The sequence below is a fragment of the Pithys albifrons genome, chromosome Z (genome assembly GCF_047495875.1).
Source record: "Pithys albifrons albifrons isolate INPA30051 chromosome Z, PitAlb_v1, whole genome shotgun sequence".
NCBI classification, from domain to species: domain Eukaryota; kingdom Metazoa; phylum Chordata; class Aves; order Passeriformes; family Thamnophilidae; genus Pithys; species Pithys albifrons.
The window spans coordinates 71,348,645-71,372,860 of NC_092497.1; the positions used below are offsets into that span (position 1 = coordinate 71,348,645).

Consider the following 24,216-nt stretch of genomic DNA (forward strand, 5'->3'; position numbering starts at 1 on the left):
AAAAATAGCCAAATTGATATGACAGGAATTCCAGAAGAAGGGCATCTTTTAAAAGCCCTGGAAATACAGCTATAAGGAGCAGTTTATATTTGGGGCTGAATTAAATTTTTAGGACTCTCCATGAGCTCAATGGAACCAAATTCTCTTTCTCATCTCCATCTTTTGCTCCTTGTTCACCTCCAGATAAACATACAAATGAAACTAGTAATAGATATTGTCCTAACACTGCAGCTTTTTGGGGCAAACTGATATCTCAACCTGTTTGTATCTGACTATTTATTTAAAAAAGAAAATAAAGGGCATGTATAGATTTTTGGAAAATGACAAGTTTGAAAATAGAACACTGAGTCAAAAACATCCAAGTGCCATACCATTCAAACCAATGTCGTCATGTTCTGCCCCTCCTGCAACACCCTGAAATTTGGCTGAGGCAAGGGGGAGTGCCTTAATCCAGCTGTTGTCACCTCTGCTGCTTCACTTTTCTCTCTCAAAGCTTAGCTTGGGCATCTGACCTGTGTCGTGTCACTGATGCTGGAAGCACACTGAAAACAATTTGAAAAGTTTCTTGTGGGCAAAGCAGTATCTCTACTAGAGATAAACTCCTTTCTATCAGATAACCTGTTTTGATTTATGTTAAGCCTGTATTAACAGTGTTATGCATTAATACTGTTTAGTTACCTCATCTTGTTCTGCTGAACATTATGAAAAAACTTTATAGTTATGATCAGGTCTTCCCCATCCCAATGCTTCCACTGTAGGTTAAAGAAACAATTATCTATGTGTAAAATCAGCTTACATTTTGCTCTGAACTTCCTCCACTATTAATGTGCCTGTAGCTGTCACTCAGGCCCCTATGTCAGGTCTTTGATAAAGGGTAGTAGTTTGGTTGCAGCTCTAGGCAAGCATTTTGCTGCAGCTACAGTTGCACTGGTGTTTATTGATTCAGCTGATTATTGTGTGTCCAAATGGCTTTAATGGTATTTTGCTTATGCTCCAAGTATGCTTTTTCTTTTTTCAAGACAGCTTTACCCATGGAAGTTGGTGGGACTGAAATATATAAAAAAGCAGGGGGCCTCATAATTCAGCATTTTCTCTTATTCACCTGTCTGGTGCATGTACTTTCAAACACAGTGTTCCAAGCCATCTGTCCCATGTTAGTTCAGTGTTCTTGGTCTGATAACCTGCAGTGCTTCTTTTATACAGGAAAGCCACTGATAAAGGCATCAAGAGCCACTGTGGTCAACACTGAATCACCTGCTGTCACTGTTGATATTGGAAGCACAGTGAAAACAATCCAGAAAGCAAATGTTACCATTAACTGCCAGGTTGCAGGTAAAAAATTATTCTGTCTCCCATGCTGGTGCCTTCAGCTATAAATTTCTCTGGGATTCTTTGCTAAATTGCTATCTCCAGTTGCAGCTGTGTGAAATTGCAGGGTTTTCCTAGGTCTCAGCAAAATTCATTGCTTCAGTTAATTCTTAGCATAGAATTTGTCCTCCTTTTATCTGCACCAAACAAGGCAATTGTAGTGGCTTAACAAAACTGGGCTTAACAAAATTGGGCTGAGACAATATGGCAGTCATTGTTGTTAGAGATACACAATATGATGTGGATACAACAAAACCATTACACATTCCTACCTGTTGGGGGTGTTTGGTGAGAATATACACAGACTGATTCATATCCTCATTGATGGTGTTTTTAGAGACCACTCCAGTTAGTTTCTTCTGTTCCTGCCAAACTGCCTTTTTAAATTAAAGGCATGTTAGCTCACTGCTTTTTCCTGAATTTTCTTTTTTTTTTTCTTTTAATCTTGGGAGTGCAGGAATTCAGAGGAATTCTACTGAAACAGATTCTCCCTTAAACTGTTTTCCACACATAGGCTGAATGACCCTCAGTCTCACAATGGCAGTCTGTCTCTTTCCAGTGGTAACCAAAAGTGGTTGACCTTATCTGTGTGTGGCAGTCCTATGGCTGTTGGTGGGGTCATGGTGGTGACATGGAGAGGAGGGGTAGGGGAAGAGAAAGAGCTACAAAATCTCTAAAAGCCCAGGGCTAGACCATTGATTCATGACACTTTCATGCATAGTATGAGGGGGAAAGGAGCAGCTTATAAAACATAAAGTGAGTCATGCCGAGTGTTACTTAAATACCTGCAGTGGAGACTTGTATGAAGTCTCTTAGACCCTGGCTTTAGCTTTTTGTCCCATAGCAAAGCTGCTTCAAATAAATCTAAATAACTATCTGCTCTGCAATTATACAAATGTCCTGCTTTTTTTTTATGCTTTATGCTCATTTTAACTACTGATGGTTGTAAGTTTTCCTTCTTCAAGTGCTGCCCAAACATACTCGTATGCAAATTCTTACCTGAAAAGAGTACTTGTCTCAAATGTCACCATTTGGTCATCTGTCCTTTAGCAAAACATATGCAACAGCTGTGCATATTTTGTTTGCAATAGCGAAACACTAAGCTGGAATCACAGTAACTACTCTCAGTGGGGTGAATGAAAGAAAAGTATGGTATCATTTTGCCTAATTGTTCATGCAGAAGTTCAGTTATTCTTTTGTCCTCTCAACACAGATACTAGACACTCTTTTTAATCAGACTACTGTACGGTGACTTTCAAGCAAGATGATAAAAGTTGTACTCTTTTTTCCTCTAGGCCCCCACATGCTCACCTGTGCTGACATTTGTGAAAGAGATTGAATGTTATAGAAACATGAATTATTTTTAATTTCTCTCTGGTTTCTCCCACCTGCAAATGGGGAGGACCCACAGATGCAGTCAGTAACTGGTGATTCAAGAAGTGCAGCCATTTCTCTTCAGTATAAAGGCATCATATAACAAACAGAATGTGGCTAAGGCAAAGTTGCCACAGTGCTCATAGCATCAGAAAACTACATGAGCAAGAACAACATGGTCAGGGGCACAGATTCAAAGCTTTTCTTGAGAGGAAAATTATCTCTAGCAATTTTATGAAACTTACCTACTATGACAACATACATTCACGTTGGAAAATTTTAGCAGTATCACCCCAGAATCTGTCTTCTCTCCTTGAAGAAGGCTTTTTGCTATCTAGTAGCATTATTGTATACTGGAATCTTCTGAGATACAGAAGAAATTTGGCTTAAATCCTGATTTTCTCTGTGAATGAGGAAATCATCTTCTGCTCCTGCCTCCACAGAAAGTGTCATCTATGTGTTGTCTGTTTCTCCAGGTGTTCCTGAAGCAAAAGTTACTTGGTTTAAGAATAAGGTCAAGCTGCCCTCTGCTCACCATCTGCCTGATGGGTTGCTGATAATTGCAAATTTTTCTTTGTCAGACGAGGGGTTATACTCCTGCAAGGCAGCCAATCTTCATGGGGAGGTAATTGAAAGCTCCCAGCTCTTAGTTCTAGGTAAGTCCACGCGCTGCAATAGTAATGTGGCTACTGGCACCTCTAGACAGCAGAACTAATCAGAGGTTGTGCAAAGAAAACCCAGCCCTCTTCTAAGACAAGAATCAGTCTACATACATACCCTGGGCAGCACCAGCTGAAGCAAGTTGGTAAAAGGAAGATCAATACAGAGAAAACATCCAAGCACGGGAACCTCACCTTCCAGTCTTAAGATAATAAATTTCACTCTTTCAGACTTACTAGCTAAAAAATACATTTATTAACCATAGCTTAAAGTGACTCTCTTGAAATAAGAGTGATGCCACTTTTTCCCAATGAAGTGCTCTGACTCTGCTGAGCATCTTTCCATATATGGCTATGTGATCCTAACACACTTCGCAACGTGCATAAACCCAGTGCACTTTTAAAAAGCACTTCCCAAGTTCAGTGAATGGTGAAGTTTACTTTTTCCTGTGTTTCTAAACAACAGAAAGAAAGCCCAGCTGGGTCATTTGAAAAGACAATGTCAGCTGTGAAATATGAGTGGAAGTGTTACCTGGTGGTAATTGGATGTGTGGGTAAGGGGTTTCCTTTCCTAGTATCTCATCTTCTATCAGTTCTGCATGCCTGGCAGATGAATGATTCAACCAGACTTTTAAAGTATTTTAGTGCATTTGGTAGTGAAGTCTCAATTTTGAAACCTGGTCTCTGTTATCGTGCAATGTCATTAAAGTATATGTTACAGCTCTTTTATGGCTAGAATGAACTTCCAGAGTCTTTTAAAGTGAGATTTCTCAGTTTCATAGACAATAATAAAAGGAAGGTTCACATATTTCTCCAGACTGAATCTAGAATTTCAGTTAAAAAAAACTTGAAAAAAAATCAATGGATTTCAACCTATAAATGAAAACTCATGATCTGTAAATCCTTTTCTGATCATTGTAAGTGGCTTAGCTTTTAAAGATGGTAAGTTACTGTGAGTTATGCAAGTTGTTTATGTTTGTAAGCAAATCCCATTTTTAGCTCCTTGATGGAACAAAACACTTCAAGCATCCTTGACCTGTACTACTAGTGTTGAATGCTATCAGCTGTAGAAAATTTGTATAATGTGTGCCATTATCTTATTGAAAGGGAATGAAGCTACTATTAATTTAACTAAAGTATCCCATCATTTTCATGACAAACAGAATTGGGAATGATAAGCACTGGAATCAATTTTTAAAATAGCATTATGATAGTGAAGAACGAAATCCTGCAGTTCTCAGCAGGCTCAGTTTTCTTGAGCTCTGAACTCTTAGTTCTTTGGAACTTTGCCTATGTATAATACAGGATTATAACCATTTATAATCACAGCTTAATCGAGGTTGTAGCAGACACTGAAAAGTTTTTCACAAATTGCCATGAACATTAGATTCAGCTTCTCTGCTGTATAAATTTGATCTTTCTTCCAAGCTACTGTAACTCCTGATACCATATAACTTCATCACATATAAAGAAGGTCAACCAGAGCGTCGTGGTAGCCTTAAGGGAGAATTTCTTTTAGTTTGTGGTCATATTGACCCAGATGTTATTTTAATAATTTCTCCAGTGCCTTGCCTAACATGATGCAAAGCACTTTCAGTAGCTGCCTGAAGTTGCTAAATCTGCTTCCCTGAAATGGTAACGTTCCAGCACAGCAAATAACACAGCAATAGTTGTTGGTATGATTTTTTTCACATCCTGGAGATGTTTTCTGCTACAGTGTTGCTCTTCACTTCAGTCTCCCAATCTGTTACCAGAGCCTCCACGACCTCTTCCTTACCTAGAAGACTTGACAGCAGTGCTTTCCAGTTTCGGGCCACGCACTCATTCGGTGCTGACTTCTCATTTAGGAACAAAACTGATTGTCGGTCCAGGGAGCTCTGTTTTCATAGGTAAGTCAAGTGTTTTAAGATTTTTTTTTTACATTGTAAAGGGTTTAGAGTTTATGTAACAGTTATGCATTTATATAACAGTTATCCATTAGCTGGGAATACTGTTATCCAGCCATGGGTGCTGGGGCAAAAGACAACAGTGCATTGTCAGTCGTAATGACTGTCAAGTACTTATTAGAAGTCAGAAATTCATTTTTAAAACAGACGTCCTTCTATTAGTCCAAAACTGCATGCTAAATAAGGTTTCCATTGTACTACTGTGTAAGAAGCAGTCCCTGCTCTGAGACCCTCACAATCTCACTCAATGCAAAGACATGGCAAACTGGTGTGTGAGCTGATATAAAAGAAGAAACTTTGGTGGTTCTGTTTTAATTTTACTTTTGCATTTGGGTAGTTATCTTCCCATATGTCTGCTACTCATACTGTATATTATTCTTCTGCAGAGCCTTTTCAAGAGTTTTGCCTATCTCTGCAGATATGTTTTGATCTTGCAAGCTCTGTGTTTCAATCTGTTCATTTTATTCCTCTTTGTTACATCACACAACCAATGTTTGCACACAGCCACTCAAGGAAATAATTTCTAATGAAATTATTTTCTTTTTTTCAGCCTTTTCTGCCTTCCATGTCCTTTATCTTCTTTCTACTGCAAGTTCTCTTATATGCTGTAAATTCCTTTCATATTTGTGTGCATGATTTGTTTGCAAAAAAAATCCCACCTTTTCTACAGTTCAGGGTATGTTTGTTTTATGATTTCATTTCTCACTCTGATCTGGAGCCTCTATTAACCTTCAGTCTCAGATAGGCAAACAGCTTCTCTAATGACCTTGTTACTGCATATGGTGAAAACTTGTCAAGGCCTACAGTTTCAGAACAATTATTTCTCTTTTTAGAGATAAGGATCTGAAACTTTTAGCAAGGGATCTGTAGATCTTCTAAGTGTTTATAGGTCTCTGCACTTTTCAAAGCATTCCTTCCTTACATTTAGTAGCAATTTTAAGGTTTTAGTTTCACAGTGGAGACTTTCTATTTATGTTTTCAGTTTTGTATGGTTTACTTTTCCCAAGAGCTGACATTTGCATACATTTACAATGGCTTTTAACATGCAGCTCTGAATTACATTTCTGCTCACACAAAAAATATACTGAAATAGTCCTCAGTGGGGAAAATATCTGAAGGTATTTATTAGCACTGAATAAATCATTTTGAGTATGGGTTTATTGCAATCAATGATGTAAGACTGGGTTATATTGCTGTTTCATCCATTTCCTCTCAGATTTCCAAAAGAGGTCTTTAGTAGTTGTAGAGGATTTTTTATTGTTTAAAAACAGTAATTGAACCAAAAGGGGTGTTCTACACTGCCCATGTACAACAATCTCCAGATCAGTTTCATTTGGCTGTGTTGCCCTGTGCCCTGCTGTTCCACTTCAGGGGTAAAGAAACTCCATGAATTGTAACAGCAAAATAGCAAACCAGTTTCATTCTTGAGGCAGTTCCCTCAGTGTCAGTGAAGTTTTACTGATCCGAATTTGAGATGGGTTATTATTAAAACCTAGGAAAACATTCTGAGATATTTTTTATAAAGAAAAATCAGCATGGAACGGGCTATTTTGTCAATTAGAAAGCTGTCCATTGATTCTTCCATCATTTGCTCTCCATTCTCTGGAATGTAGACAACTTTAGGTATATAAATTAACTATGTATAAGGTCTCTTGTCTGTGCTACTGCTGACAGGCACTAGTATCTCTTGGCCTCAAAAGGCCTTGAATTGGACATGCTATTTAGAAATCTAAGGATATGTGGATTTTTTCAGTAGAGAAGGAAAACAGGACATATGCTAAAGAACAGAGTGAAATGTGAAGAAAAAGAGTGATAAATAAGCTTTGGGTAAACATATTTTAAAGGAGTTAGAAGACAGCAAAGGTGGAAAATTATGTTAGAAACCTGGATAAATTAATGTATGGTTTGATAAGATTGAGCTAAAGAGTATCAAAACTTCATTAAACACTAGTTTCATACGATTGGGAAAAAAGAAAACAAACGAGAAAATATTAGCACAGCAACAGAAGCCTCAAGTTGTAAATGAGCACTTGTTTGGAAATTAGCACTTTGTAAAATGTAACAATTGACAAATTGAGTTGAAAGGAGAGAATGGAAATTCCAGATTACCATATATGCTATACACAAAATTATGAAATGCTTCCACCATGATTTCAACCACTTGAAATTATTAACTTGGTCTCTGGAGTCATCTCCTATGGATTTCTTCTACTTAAATTTTAGGCAATTTGCAGAAGATAAAGGTTAGGGTCATAACACTAATAACTGGTTTGGAGGTGTTCATTGTCAAGGGTCATTCAGCAGTCATTTGTATGCCTTTGTTATAGAAGTAAAGTATGTTAAAAGACCCATGCCCTGCCTAGGAGTCAGCAACCGCCCCATCATGACCTAATGTAACATACTTTATTTGCATAAGTTTACTGAAATGTCCTTGTCTTACATGCTTCTTTTCCTTTTAAAGGGTTGAGATTTCAGTTAGCTTTGTAGGTTCAACTCCTCATCCAGTTAGAGAGCATGATGTGGATAGCAGCTTATACAAATTGATCCTTACTCTGCTCCTTCACAAATGTTAAAAGTATGTGCAGACAACAGCAGCCTTCCTTAGTCCTTAGATTCGTGGACAAGTTATGTAGCAGGTACTTCTGTGTTATATGCAGATCACACATCTGAAGGACAGGGCTATCCTCAAAGCAGGAGCTAGAACACCCATGGGGAGCTTGGGACTATTTCCGGGTTTTATTGTAGCACAAACTGACCATCAGTGATGAGCCACAGACTGTTGTGCACCTTCTGTTTCTTGAGTCATGGCAGACACATAAAAAGACTATATTACAGATAACATAAACCACAGAGAATTTCTGAAGTGACATATTTCTTTGGAAATTTTTCACATTAGATCTTAATCTTATTAGGGTTTTTCTCTTTGAGACTTTTTCAATTTTAAAGTTTTCCTAAATGTTGCTAGTGAAGGTATTACAAGAAACCCTACTCTTTTCCTCACAGAGGAGTTCTTTTGTTTGTCACCAGATAATAACTTTTAGATTTTAACAATGTTCTTGACCGTTTGACTTCTGTCAATTCTGATTACCTCATGGTGTTATCTTTTGGAATTAAAGGAACGTTCTGAGCTTGCTACTGTTTTCAGGTATCACTGTTTTACACAATTCCCTGGACACATTTCCATGGGTCTTCAGCTTTGTAAATGTTAATTTTGGCAAAACCAATGTTGTAGAATCCAGTGTCCCTGACTTCTAACACTCCTGCAGAGAAGACTTTGGACCTATCAAGAATACTTGTTTTCATTTGAGTTCAAGCTTATTCTTTCTTGTATTTGAATATATTTCAATAACAAAGTCTGTAAATCTTACAAATACTGGTGAGGATTCACTACAACTTCTCAAATACATTGTGATATTATTGGAGACTTCAGCAGACTTGGCAAAGGACACAAATATGATATAAAAACGTCTTCTTATTTTAGCACTGAAGAATACTGAATATGTTACAGTTATATTGCACAGTGAAAGTTGAAGCTTTAATGACTGACATCTAGGCATGAATTATATTTAAGTGAGGATTCTTGCAGGAATCTTGGAAGAAAGTTCAGAAATTTATACTTCTAGGTATATAGAAATGTAGTTCCTATAAAATGTCAGCGTGAAGCAAAGAAGCTTGAAGGAGAATGTTGTTTTGAAGAATCTGAAAATATGAGTAAACCTATGGGGGAAAGCCTAGGCAATTATTGGGAGTCTGGTTCCCATCCCTTTCAGCTCTTGGACTGCATTTTCTGGAGTTACTGTCATCCCTAGCCTAGGACTCTGAGTTTTTGCTTTTCCAATCTACCCCACATTTGCTACGACTATCCAATTTTGTGTAATTGGGGAGGGGGGGGAGGGGGCAGTTCTTATTTGTAGGGGATACTGAAAATTACTGCTCTCATTACTGCGAAGTTAGATGACAAAGTGTACATTTTTATGACCAGAAAAGTGCAATCAATTGTTAAAAAAAAAAAAAGGAAATACTGCTGCTCCATATTTATTGTATTCTCCCTGATTACTTCCATAACAAATTTAGTCACTTCACAAATCAGAATATGATTTTACTGTCAACATGGCAAACATAACCCTACAAAGCAGATTTCTTTCTAGTTTTATAAATTTCCCCCAATGACCACAGAGTTAGAGCAATCTAACTGCCCATTTCACTACTACTTCAGAAGATGAAGAGCTTTACTACAATTTTTGTTCTGCAAGCATCAGTGTTTGCAATGCAGCTGTTTTAAAGACAAAATGGTAACAAAATCTTTTCACTTAAAAGATATAAAGGATTACCCCTTATCAAAGCCAGTATTTCCCCCTTGTTTTTCTTTTATTGGCAATAGTATATCCCACTCATTTTCTAGTAGAATCACTTAGATGCCCAGAAGATCCTCCAGAAAGCAGAATAGGAAAATATAATTGTGGTAACCTCCTTGACTGCAATTATACATTTACAGCCAAAGCCCAAAGTTCAGGGTGGAGTAAGTCTTTTTGTTATTTCAGAGGGTAACACTTAAAGCCTTGTGGATGGTGTTCGCCTGGTTGAAGGTTTAAAGGTTATCTTGATGTGACACTTGACAGAAAAATGAACATAGAATTTTTTGAATGTTCTCAATTGCACTATAGTGAGTCAAATGTGCAGTTGACTACTTTAAGAGAGGAAAGTATGTAGACTGATGTCAGGATCAAACTGTTTTAGCAGAGCTAGAGAATGCTGTAATAGCTTGATAAGTATCTTGCTTTTGAGCCATGACATCTGGCTCATAAGACTGATACTTGTTCAAAATCAGTATGAAAAGCAATAAATCACCCAGGTCTGATCTCATCTGTACAGATTTCTCACAATGTTTGCTAATATTCTAAAGAGCAAGAGTATTTCTTCTTGAAACATTAGAAGTTTTCCTTTACTGTCTTTTGCTGTTCCCATCTCTACCATAAGCCTGCTTTAAACTTTCCTAAGGTTGTGAATTAATGTTGCACTCAAATTGAAAGCAGAAATGCAAACCATTTACAAACTGCACAGTGTAATCAAAGAGGAAACTCATGAGTAATTATGGTTAAACTTGTGTTTGTGCTCTCCTAAGGCAAAAGACAGAGGCAGAAGCTGTGCAATAAGAATCAGGTAAAATCTGAGAAGTTATTCTGTATAATGTCGTTTTGCTTGAAAAGTAGTTCTAATACTAAAGAATATTTTTAGCAACTTTATTTGATATTAACATTACTTCCACTGTGAGGAGAATAAAGTACTAGGTGCATTCATGAGTTAACCTGTCCTTTTAATTGTGTTATTCATTCCCTCCCATTTTGGTCTTGGTGAAAAATCTGCCTTGTCATAATATTTTTCACAATTCCCAGGAGAGTACATGATATTTCTGTAAAGATAAGAATTAAAATTAATATCAAGGGTATACCAGTATCGTTTCAATTAATTCCCCTATCAGACACTCTCACATTGATTTCATCTTAAATATTGTATAAAGGTCATAGAGTGATACAGCACCTTTCTTCCTCAGCAGACTACATTAGACTACACTGTCACTGTAGCATTGCATTGAAATGTGTGTGTTTTCTTTTGCAAGTTCTGTGTACTATGTACATGTGATTTAAAAAGTAAGTGATGATACCTCTGGTTTGTCAAACATTTTAACTGCAATGATACAGTGTTTGTTTTTCAGGCAATCAGATACTAGTCCAGCCACTGCCAAGCTCTGAAAGCAAAATAAAAATAGCGATGTCCTCTAGGCAATTTGCTGCCTTGGGATTTTTTTCCTGCCTGCTGCTTGGTGATGTGAGTGATCTAATCTGAAAACCACTGATCTACAGCAGTGGTCCAAACTATGTCCATATAAAATAGTATCACTGACCTCTGAGGCAATATCTTTTGAATTGTGAGTTTGCTGTAAGAGCTGAAGCCCTTGGACTTGTGTCTCTAAGCTTTACCAGAACCACTGATCTAGATTCTGTTCTAACATAGATATAAATGACACAGAGCTCCACCGAGGAAAATTTTGGTGGATAAAAAGGGGTATCCAACTTACCACAGCTGTCCCAGTCTGGAGACCTGTCATTCTGCAGCTACTTTTAGACTCTTTCATCGTTTAAGTTTTGTTCTAGTATAAGCTCTAGGGGAGTTTCAAACACTGTGGGATTTCTAAACTGTTGACTTATCCATTATGAATCTTGAAACAACCTCTCCTTTTCTGATGGTCTTCAATCCTCTCCTAAACAGCTACAGCCCTATGTTAATAGGACAAAAGTTTACAGCCTCTCTGAAACAATCAACACTGGCTTTCCTATACCTGTCTTCCCTCCACCTGCCCTACTCTGCATTTATTATTTTCCTAGTGCTGCTGGAAGTTACCTGAGATACTATTTCAGGATGTAGCAAGTATATATGGCTTGAAAAAAAAATACAGAAAAGCTTCTACAGCAGCACTGATCTTTGCAGCTTGATAATTGTGTTATGTACCAGTTCTTGCTCTGTCTTTTGTTGAACTCCTTGTGCTGTGCTGATATTCAGTGCCTGCTCCATGTGCCCCAAGGGTTGCTTTTCTCCATAAATGTACTTGCAGATTTAACCTGGCACTGTAGCAATGGTGGGGAAAAAGTTTATACTTAAGGTTAATCTTTTCCACTTTCGTCAAGCACTGAATAACACTATCAGAGTTTGCCTAGGTGGTTATTTGAGCTGTATTCATTCCTATAGGTTTTGGTTTCATGATTTGCCTTTGCTGATTGTGTTTCAGCTCAGTCCTTATTAATACACAATTGTTGCTGTATAGGGTGCCGTTGTTAGATAAATTTCTAGAAAACAATATTACTACTTGAGCTTGAAAATTCCCTTGCTTTTTAATGGGCCCACCCTGTGGCTGTGTATTTGGGAACATTTTTTACAACCACTGTGATGCAGGGAACAAGCCTGACTCAATTTTTGTAAAATTCTTCTATATATTTACAATGCTGTGTAAATTATATCTAAAAACAGCAGCATGTGTGGCATTGGGTAACCAGTTAAGGTGTTTTGAGAACTGTGAAAATTATGTCATATGTTTAGTGTGGGAAGTTTCCACTGCATCTTTGGAACCATAGATAGTTATTTAAAATGCCTTCTTTTTTCCAAAAATGCTACTGTTATCAGTTGAATTGTCCTATTTCAAGAATTCCTAAATACGTGGTTTTCCTTGTATAGCATAAATTTATGATATTTGACCTCCTCTAAAAAATTATAAGTAATTATTATATTCACAGTAGCATTAATTTGCTTTTGGATGAGGTTTCAGATCATGTTACCTTTTCTAGATTTTATTTCATTTAATGTGTGAAAGTACTGAGAGCTAATTTGCATAATAGCCTGAGTCAAGTGTCTTTAAATTTACACTTTGTAGTATGTTGAATTTTTTTCCTTTGAGACAAACTAGGAGGACATGTTTCTTTGTTTAGTCTCTTCTGCAAAACAGTTTTTATACACATGTGACTTTCAGATATGATCTTAATTAGCTACATTTGGTTTGATGCATTTTAGAAGTTGAATACATCCTGTCAAATTTTCATCCTTATGTTAGATACAAGATGGGATTGAATTTAACTTCATTAAGGTTAGGGTTTGGGAGAAAATCAGGTATGACAGGAAATTGGGGAAATATTTCTCCAGTGCTAGTGATTTCACCTACATAATGTGAACACAATTGCATGATTTCAGCCACAACAGGGTATTACAAGCACCAAGATAGTATCAATTCAGATTAAGACAAGAGAAGAAAGAAGAACAGTGCTCTTTGTCCCCTGGCCTTACTATGCCTGAGCAATGGGACAGATGAGCTAACTCCCCGTGTCACAGCACCTCCAGGGCTGCAGTTTGAAAGCTAAATAGTTTGTTGAGGTCAGAGTGTAGGAGTGTTTTGTTTAAATAAATTTCAAAGAAACTACCCGATCTCGACCTGAAGTCTTCATTCAGAATCCATCTTTAATAAAGACTAGAAATATTGCCAGGGGCTAATCATCAGGTCAATAGTAAATTAGAGACCTACTTACTAGACAAATATGAAAGCATGAAAATTATCTTTATTTTAAGAATAGGTATATTTTTAAGTGATAATGCTGTGGGCTTTTTATTTGCATTATGAAATGTAATTAATACTTGTAAAAATTGCTTGACACTTTTACCATTGCTTTGCAAAGGGATCAGACTGCTAAAAAAAACCAAAAACTAAAATCAACGGCCTTTGTGCAAGGTTTTTTTTTTCTGTCATTCAAATCCATATGTGAAAAATTGATACATCCTTTGTATTTTGTTCTGCTAGTATGAGTGTGGTGGGCCAGAGTCTTTCTGCAGCTACAGTCATTCAAAAACTGTTGCAAAGATGTAATGGGGAGCTGAATTTGGCCTGGAGTGTGCATTTATTCTTTCTTCTCAAGAAATTATTAGCACTATTGTGAAACATTGGTTTCCTCTTTCCAAACACTCCCTTGCTATCCTTGAAATATTAACATTGTCCCTACTAGAAGATGTCATTTTTATTAGACTTTTGTTTGTATCTCCAGTTTTTGCACATCAGTGACTCATCCTGGCTTTGAATTAATTGAGAGTCCCAGTAGACTTTGGAAGGAAGGCTAAGACAATATTTTCTTTCTCTACTTAAAAAGGACTGAAGGGGAAATGCCTTTTCATGCCAGAACATTCACTGCTCAAAAAAGTCTCAAAAATGTGTTCCCTGCTCATCTCCCCAAGGGTTTCAATAACCTAAAGTTCTGTAATAGCTGTGCTGTATGGGAACAAAGCCAGTTTTTCCTTCTCAGATATTATAGGGACAGGTGTTGAACTTTGAAAGGATAAAGCAGTTCCACAGAGATTGGGGAAATAGGAAGTGTTAGTCTTCTGCATTAAATGGCATTAAAATTATTCCTGGAAGATGCAAAGGGGACATTAATGAAACATAGGGTTTTATTGTACTCTAGTTCTCACTGCCTATGCATAAAACATTATCTCACAAGTTATGCATCCATATACATGGGAAATGTATAGGAAATGTCACTTGTGAAATGTGATTAATAGGTATTAGTAAAGTTTTATTCTTAAGTAGTAAATACTGGTAGAATGTATCTAGGTCTAGGTAATAGCTTTTGGGTGTTTTCTCCCATATTATTGATTACTGGCTGTTCCTTTAGCTAATATTCTTAATACGCATTTTGGAGGAAGAAATATTACATAAGGCAAGTAAAAGAGTCAGTCCTGGCAATAATTTTTCATAAGAAAACCATCATAAACTAGGACTATTTACTTGTTGAAGTCAATTTCAGTTCCTCCATGTGTAACATTAAGCTGACCTTTCTGCTTTCTTCCTTTGCACTCTATGACTGTTTGCAAATACAAACAGTAAAACTGAGCCTTACAGTGTGTTTTTGTTAATTGTCATGGTTGTATGCTGACCTGTGGAAATCACTACAATTATCTTAAAGTACAAGTAACTTTAAAATATTAGAATACTGTAGGCAAAACCATAGAACCACTTATTGTTAAATTTCTCCATTTCCTGTATATTCTTCTGGTTTTCATTGTTTTTAACTTAGGCCGGCTTAAACTTGTGAAGCTAAAATCTTTCATGTCACTCACTTACTTGAGAATTAATATCTTGGAAATTGCATGAGTTACTTTTTTCAGCACAAGAGTGGGGAAAACACAAAAAGATGAAACATAGCAGGAATAAACAGAGAGCTTACAAATATAGGAAAAAACACTGAGCAGCAAGAATGCTGTGCCTTTGTGGCCAGGAAGTGATTGTTGGGTAGAGATAACTGCTAAGGATAAAATTACATTAGATCTTGCCAAGGGAATTAAAAGAAATGACAAGCCTCTTCACCCCTATAAATAAAAGTGAAATAAGGGAAGAGGTGAGACCACTGTGGGCAGTTTGCACTCTCTCAGTCTGCTTTTTTCTTTCCTGTTTTCCTTACTTTTAAATGCTGGTCTACATTAACCAGTTCTTTTCCAGTGCAACTTTGTAATTGCAACTGCAGAGCTTGCCCTGTGTGTCAGTCTTCTGCCAGGGAACCCTTGCTCTCTGCAACACCAGTTTCACAGAATGAACAAGCCCCAAAGACAGCTCTATCCAGCCCACATCCTTTTCCTCTGTGTATGCAGGAAGGGTTTGACAGCAAAGACTCATGTAGCCACTGCACCAGTGACAGCACCAATATTTATCCTCCCCAGTGGCAGATGGTTTCTCCACAGTGCCTGGATCTACCTCTCAGAGTTAAAATAGCTGGTGCATGTCACAGGACACCACTGTCATTTTTCATATTGTGTGAGGTCTTCTGCCTTATAAACAAGAAAACTGAAATTCTCATGGGTAAGGCAATATCTTCAGTCATAGGAATAGTGTAATTGTAGGTATGATTAATGGCAGAAGGCACCCAAGTAAAGACTACAGTAGCCCAGTCCCCTAGTGTTAGATGTGACCAAAGTCAAAAGAAGGGTAGTAAGTGTTCCTAAGCAAAGTAATGTGTTCCTCAAGTCACAATGATTTGGTCCTGATGATGATTGGAAATTGAGCCTTTAGAATGTTGTGGGGGTTTTTTGTTTGTTGGCTATTTTGGTTTTGTTTGTTTGTTGGGTATTTTGGGGTTTTTGTTTTGTTTTGTTTTGTTTTTTTTGTCAAAGCAGTGGGCAATTCTCCAACAACAAGAACCCAAGCAAGCAACTGAAAAAAATGCTGATGTTGTGAAGCACTGTGTGAAGCCTATGTGTCATCAGCACAGCTGATGAGGTTTAGGTTCATTCTGTGTTCTTTGCCTGTTGACCTGAAGGGAGTGTATCTACAAGACTCTGTTTCTGTGTTTCTCATATCAGCTGCATGTTTTGCCAGTTTCATGATGAATTGCAGAAAATTTATGAGACTGGCATAACTTAGGAAAGGCAGCTAAGTTGCCTTATCTATTCCCTGGTGAAAAAAAATAAAGAACTAGGCAAATTCTGCAGTGCAACCCATCCACGCCAATTGCCAGGATAGGGAGTCAGAAACACTGAGGGGGGGGGATAGCACATATTGCTTGGACTGCTTGTGGCTTAGGCTGGTCCTGCAATCCTCTACGTGTCATTGGCATGTGAAAGGTCCTAAGTTTCTGTGAATGCCATCTACACTGATTGTTATTTTGTTATACTGAAGCTTTATACTGTGTTGTTTATAGTGGCATGTATGTGATTGAATGACCCTATTGTACACAAAATCCCTTTTGAAAGAAGTATACTATATAAACAAATATAACATGAACAATCATACTATAACTGTGCAAAAAGAACAGAATAAAAAATGGAACACTACAAATTTAAAACACTAAAAATGGAAGACTGTTCTAAGATTAGGAAGTAATTAAATCAGCTGATACTTCTTCAGTGTCATCTCTAAGTAATTTGATTAGTATTTATTATTCACTAAGACAAGGATGTGAATATGATGTCTCTCTAGCTGCATTACACAGTGAACAGATGCTGAAATGTGAAATTTTTTCACTGCTCTTCCTTTCATTCTTCTCTGTTCACATGAGGATAACCTTAAGTAACATATACTGTGCAAGTACTGTTCCTACAAGAGAGGTAATTTTGTAGAAAGTTTGGTACTAAATAGGTACTCAATAGGTTTCTTTCATGCCCCTGTTTTTTAGGTTGTGCTGTCAATGGTCATCCAAGTCCAAACATCACCTGGCTTTACTCTGGTGAGCCTCTCAGTCTGCGGCATCATCTCCTGGCAGCAGGTCGGATTCTTCAGATATTCAATGTCAGTGATTTCACTGAGGGTGAAATCAGCTGCCTTGCTGAGAATGAGGCTGGCTCACTCACACAAAAAATGTCCCTGGCCATAGAAGGTAACTTTCCAGTTTCAGCCCTGCTACCCTGGGAAGTTCTTGACATGGACTTCCCTGCACTGCGTTTCTCATCCTGAACTTCTCCTCTCTGAAGCCATTGCCATGCATATCGGGAAAAAGATGTTTGGATGCTTTATTGCCATAGATATTGATTTGCAGGACTACCACATACCTTACAGTGTCTTAGATTTTACTTTACCAAAATGACACCAGATATTTCTGGCCTGCTGAGCATAAAACCCACCCTACTGATTTGAGCTATCCTTACGCTGAGTCTCGACAATTTTCTCGTCTAGAAATTCAAGACAGAGGTGTCACAGTTTAATATCCTAAAACTAGAAGTCCCTCTGTTAATCCACTAAAGTCAGTGTTTCACAGTCTTTTCTTGAAAACCCTTCATTTGTAAAAATTCTGGAACAGTTACTGTTGTAGTTATCCTAGAAATAAGATGAAGGTGATAAAGCCACAGGAAAAAGTGGTGTAGATGTATTTGAACAGAATGTGCAGCTTTTGTTGGTCCAATTAGCAATGATGCAGTAGCAAAACATTTAACTTTTCCTTCAGTTTCATCATAACATTTTGAGTGTGTTGCAACTGCCCCATTTATTTTCAGGATAGATGGTCTGTATGATATACATGATGAGAAACACACTAAGATCATAGAATCACAGATGCTGCTGGTAACTGCAGTTAAGGGCATCTTTACTAAATCACATACCTTTAAAAACACGGGTGGAACACTGTTGCAGGCTGAGCTGGCCAAATGCCAAGTGCCAACTACAGAGTCAGAGAGACCTCCCTGCAACCCTAAAGGAAAGGGAGGGGAAAAAAAGTTAGAACTAAAACTTAAAATGGCAAGCTTTTTATATTTACACAGAAGAGAGAAAAATTAAAAGCCAAATGTTATATACTCAAAGGTAAGAAGAAACAACAATAACTCTACACCAAATTGCCCACCCAATAACACAGATTTCACCACCCAGACCCACTAAAACACCCTAAAGGCTCTTCTCGAGGAACACCCAGCAAGAGATGAGAAAGCAACAAAAGTGTTTACTTTCCCAAACGAAAACCAGCTGCACAGTAGCAGTAAGCAGCAATGAGGCCTAGTTCTCATAGGACAACACTCCAGGTCCACTCACTACCACATCCTGAAGAATAAAGGGGCAGAGGCACCTCCCTCACTCGCTTTTATACCTGTTGTGACATCAGATTATATGAAATATCTCTTTGGTTTCTTAAGTCAGGTGATAACCTGTCCCTTCTAATCTATGTAGCACTTTCAGGGCTTACTAAACTGAGGCCTACTAAAACTAAGGCCTAACAAAAATTTAAGGCCTACCAGACCAAAACTGAAGCTACCACAAACATCCTGTATCCCTGGCATCTGGCTTCACTTAACTGCTCTACCACATTATTCACTGTCCATGACTGAGGCTCCTAACACCAAACACCTGGGTTTGTTACACCAAAGAAGTCAGTGTTTTACATCAGGTGCCTTGTAGGCGTAGGTAGCTCCTACATTTCATCCCAGAATACTTCTTCAGCTCTCTCTTTTCTTTTCTAATTGACTCCTGCTGTCAGTTTTTGCATGTTAACATGTCTCTCCCACACTTCTTGGCAGAATACCAGTGGTCAGTGGACAAACTGGCAGCCTGTTCGGCTTCCTGCGGCCACAGAGGGGTGCGGCTGCCTGAGCTGCGGTGCTTACGGGACGGGGCCGAAGTCAACGTGTCCCACTGCAGAGAGGTGCCCAGGCCACCTCTGCAGCCCGTCCCATGCAACAGGAGAGACTGCCCCTCACGGTTCGTCTGTCTCGTGTGAAAATGTCATACATGCATGTAAGATGTGCTTGAAGAGTTCTTTGCAGAATCACCAGCCTCTCTGGTGCCTGCTTGGAGAAGTCATGGTCAAAAGGGAATTCTTGAGTCCTTAACCTAGACAGTTGGGAATCTATAGCAAAATTTGTGGAAAACATTGAACTTCCCTGGTAGAAAGAGAGTTCATTCCATCAGTAATTAGATTAGAAAATAATGAAAAGGCTATTCCTTATTTTTTATTAATAAAGTTAACAGATTGAGTTCTTAGGTGATTCCAGCCTCACCCCATGTTGAATATAAATATCAGGCCTATTCTGAGCCCTGTACATGTGGGAATTTTGTCACCCAAGAACTGTAGGATCTTTTATTTTTCTTTTTAATGCTACATAGGTCTTCATAGCACTTTACCTAAACAATATAACAGACAATAGGCTAAGTTTAACAGCTCCTTTGCAGTTTTTTTCTGAGTTCCTGTGTTGCCTGAACATCGACAGGCAGGACTGGACTGGAGCTGCAGCTGCAAAGAACTCCCTTAGCAGAAAGGAAATACCTTTTGTAAAATGGGCTCATCCCATCAGATCTAGTTGCCATGAGGGGGACTCAGTGAATTCTGCTTCTTTTTGGAGTTTGCTAGCTTGTAGTTACCTTGACATTTAACTGTCTGCCCTTGTAATCCCGTTTTTCACTTACTTTAAATACAAAAAATTTTGGACAGCTTGAAAGACTTGTGGCTACACTTAGGTGTTCCTCTGCCACCCCTCAAATCCTGTGTTCAATTTTGGGCCCCTAAACTACAAGAAAGAAGAAGAATGGAGAAGCTGGTGAAGGGTCTGGAGCACAAGTCCTGTGAGGAGCAGGTGGGATTGTTTTGTCTGGAGAAAAAGATACTCAGGAGGGACTTCATCAACTACCTGAAAGGAGGTTGTAGTGTGGATGGGGTCAGTCTCTTCTTCCAAGTAATAAATGACAAAACAAGAGGAATGGGCCTCAAGTTGCACCAGGGGAGGTTTATATTGGCTGTTAGTGAAAATTTCATCATGGAAGGGGTTGTCAAGCATTAGAACAGCCTGTCCAGGGAAGTGGTTGAGTCATCATCCTTGAAGGTATTTAAAAAGTGTGTAGGTGTGACACTTTGGGGCAGGGTTTAATGGTGGACTTGGCAGTTCTGGTTAAATGATTAGACCTGGTGATAATTAGAGGTCATTTTCACCCTAAATGATTCTATGATTTTACCCCATGCCCAACCTCTCCTTTTTTAACAGCCTTTGGTGCAAAGAAGAATACATCCTGAGTGCCCATCTAAAGAGTCAGTGTAGTGTTACACTACCTCCCTATTAAACATGTCCTGCTTCCACAATTCCATAACTCCTTACCTGAGATGTGTATATATGTTTTTTTCCCATATTTTTCTGCAGTTTTACTCCCTCCTTTCCCTTATTTCCAGCGTAGATATAAGTGTGTTTCACTATACAAGCACTCACAAGTAGTCAGGATCTTAAAAGACATTTAGTGCAACTTCCCTCATTCAACAGTGATTTGGGTCTTGCATTAAAAGAAGAGAATCCAAGTGAGGCAATCAGAGGTGCTAAGGAACCCAATAAGAAGTGGCCAGATTCACCACTCTTTCTGTGTTTTGGGCATGTTGCAGGTTTCTGCTTAATTGCCTTTTAAAATATATCCCTACCCTTCTTTTCTGGCAAAAGTTTTCTGAGTTGCCAGCTGACTCATAAGAAAGAAACCAAAAGAGATTTGATGACATATGAAACACATTCATTAGCACCAGTTTTCATTGGTGATGGCAGTAAATTCCATGGGAATGGTTTATGTCTTTTTATATCTTCTCTGAATTGTAATGCAATCCAAAATCCTCCCCCAACTCCTGAGAAACCGCTGAGTTGTAAGCTTGGAAATAAAAGCTGATAGACATGCAGAGCAGAGCTTTATGAGCAGTGGAGAAATTGCAGGTTCAACCTCACCAAACTGCTTGAAAAAAGTGGCAGTTTTTGTTTTCCATGTTGGGAGTATGTTTGTTTATACTTGTTTCTGTGAGCATGGGAGTTAATCACTTGCAGAGGACTGAGAAATAAAAATGGATGCCTCTCCATGGGACTGGAGGATGCCTATTGTCTGTTTGGTAAAGTAATCATAAATGCTGCTGGTGAGGGATGTGATAGGCAATATTTTAGTTCCAAAACCACACAAATCCTTCCAAGAATCCAGAAACTTAATGAAGCAAACTGTTGACTTGACCATAAAACTGTTCAGGAAACTAGCAATCAGTTGCATTCTTCCTATTCCTACCTAACTCTTTCCCAAACCCAACTGTACAGGTGTTTCACTTAATGATCCTTAAAATAACAAAATGTATTGGACTATTATTTTTTGTTGTTACAGCCTTTTTGCTAGTCAGACTGGATTTTTTTTAAATGCCAGTACACAGGATTTCAGACCCCCAGCCTCAGCTGGTGAATGCATGGTCTGAGCTCAGGAAGAAAGAACAGTGTCCCTGGGCTGACTATCCCCAAGCAACATTCAGGTTTTTCTGGATTATCCCAGCTGTCAGGGGTACAAAAAAGCTGGCAGGCACCAGCAGAACCCATCAGGCTTTTGGTTGCTCTCTCTGCAGCAAGTTCAAAGTGGCCTGTAAGTTACTCCATCAACTTTACAGAGATAGTTTTCCCTACTAAGGGATGCTGGCATTGTGACTGTAGCCTGTGACCAAGGCCTGTGTGACACAGTGGTGTAAGAGCAGCCATGCCCACTCCCTGTGCCAAGCTTCTAAAAGCAGCCTTAAGAGCTAGAAAATTAATTCTAGACCCAAAGAGCCTTGAAAAAATAATCGAAAATGTGGAGTTTTTCTCAGCTTTCATCTTCTGAGCAGTTTTCAGTGACTACTATGGGAGGCTAAGACACTCAGCACCTTTTAGGATTGCCACCTGAATGAACCAAGCTATTGCTGCCTGTCCTTGGTCCAATACATAAAGACCTGATGAGGTCAGTGATCCTGCAGATGGTGGCACATACCTGCTCCCTGACCTGTTTGCCTTTCTCTCACAGGTGGATGGTGACATCATGGTCTCTTTGCACACAGAGCTGTGGTGGAGGCATCCAGATGCGGCGAGTAACATGTCAGCGCCTGACAGCAAAAGGCAGCTCTGTCCCAATGTCGAATGAGGTTTGTGCCCAGATGTCCAAGCGCCCTGTGGACACACAGAACTGTAACAGGCAACCCTGTGTTGAGTGGGTGGCCTCCTCCTGGGGCCAGGTAAGGAGCAAGGCAGCAGTTCAACAGCAGTCTCATAGAGTGGACTAGAAAAAAAAGAGAAAATTAGGGGAATGATTTTGCAACCTGATGCCTTTAGGTTATAGTTTGCAGGTTTTTGAGGAGGCAACTAACTTGCTCAGCTCTTCCAACTCTGTATATGACACACTGTCTGCCTGCATTTCTGGAGTTTCCCATGATCTCCAGAAATGCTGCTTGTGAACAGGACTTTTACTGCAAACCCCTGTATCATCTTCAGTGGAAAGGTCTGCAGTTCCTTGTTACAGTGACAGGGGACACATCTGGGAAATAGCCTTCTTCAAGTCATAACTCCTATTACCAACCAGTGTGTGTTTCAGCCTTGGATAGCGGGAGTCAGGATTGATGATTGTGATAGGTTCAAGGCAGGAGGATTTTACAATAGGCCAGTTTTACAGAGTTGCTGATGTTGCCTGAGAATGCCAGAAAGTGTGAGCTTCATGATGAAATGCAGAATAGAGGCTAGAAACATTTTCAGAATACTTCTTGTAGCTTTGCAGATCTTCAAATTCTCTTTTTGCAGATAGCATTGCATCAGGTTTTATTAATGTGTTGATAGTAAAAAGTGTCTTCAGCTACTAGAATGTGTTACTGCTCACTACTTGAAAACAACTTTATTTAACTCTTGAACTATAATTGACTTATTGTATTACATTTACAAAAAATGCTTGGAATTATCCTTTTATATGAAAGAAGCAAATTTTCACTTCCTGTGGAATTCCAAGAAAGGACTGGATTATCCCTGCAAAAACCCAATTACCTCATCCTTATTTGTGTGACATTATAGGCTGTATTGTTCCTCATGACATCATATGCAGCTGAGACAATCAAATAGTTCAGAATTAATTTCTTAGATCTTACATCTATGCATTATCATATAGTATTTCTTCTACTTAGCTTTTAAAAAAATTCAAGTTCCACATGGTTCTATACTGCTCAGTCCCCAAGCCAGAGAAGATTGTTACATGGTTAGGAACATATCACTGGCTCAGTGGATCAATGGCTTGCTTGGGAGTATGGTGAGGTGTCAGGTCCCTGTTGCCCAGGTGTAGTGACCACCTTTCCCAGTTCACAAAGAAAATAAACATACTACCTACTCTATCCTCACCTCTAGAATTAATTCCTTTCCTTCATTTAAGGTTACTGGCAGTTTGGCCTCCACTATGTAATCCTGTAGTGTTTTCAAACTAATGACTCAGGCTTGCTGATGATGAGGACTGGTATCCCCTGCAGATATCACAGAACTGCTCTACATACTCCAGTGAATGGCATTTGCATTGTGAGAGTTGACTAGGACCAGCTGGAGACCTGACAGTTACTGCTTCTCTCTCCCAGTTGTCAGGGAGAGAAAAAACAGCATGAGAAATTTACTTGAGGAGTGTGTAGTAGTGTGAAATGGGGCTCCTGCTGATGAGGGAGTGAAAGTGGCAGGGGGATCAGTTGACACTCTCCCCTGGCAAAAATTCCTGCCTCCTACTAACATCCCATTGTTCAAACCTCAGTTTGTTCTTGAATATAATTTTCAGATACTTAGAAAAACAGTTTGCTAACAGTTGATATCATTTTAAAAGGGCACAAATACGTTTTATATGTATATTTTAATTGAAGGAGAAGTTTAGAAAAGTTAAACAGAAACATGGGATCGTTAAGCTTGAATAGGTTAGGATAGCCTCAGCATTGGAGCAAACTTGCACATTTGCTGTGTCTGTCATGTTTGCTGCTTTTGTTTATTGTCCTTCAATGCTTTTAAATTATTAAATGGAGTGAAATATGTTCTTAGTTCAATGCATTCTTTGTTATTTGACCGTAAGTTGTGATAGTCCAAGCTGCAAAATGCACAGAAAAGGTAGT

General features: G+C 38.6%; 1 protein-coding gene across 1 annotated transcript in view; it reads left to right on the forward strand.

Annotated features, from left to right (window-relative positions):
• ADAMTSL1 (ADAMTS like 1) overlaps positions 1 to 24,216 on the forward strand; it is a 419,662-nt gene that overhangs the window by 391,955 nt on the left and 3,491 nt on the right. The window contains exons 23-28 of the mRNA XM_071581576.1: positions 1,204 to 1,332; positions 3,219 to 3,398; positions 5,156 to 5,290; positions 17,044 to 17,244; positions 18,869 to 19,049; positions 22,122 to 22,329. Coding sequence (XP_071437677.1) covers positions 1,204 to 1,332; positions 3,219 to 3,398; positions 5,156 to 5,290; positions 17,044 to 17,244; positions 18,869 to 19,049; positions 22,122 to 22,329 — 1,034 coding nt within the window. The remainder of the gene's footprint in view (positions 1 to 1,203; positions 1,333 to 3,218; positions 3,399 to 5,155; positions 5,291 to 17,043; positions 17,245 to 18,868; positions 19,050 to 22,121; positions 22,330 to 24,216) is intronic.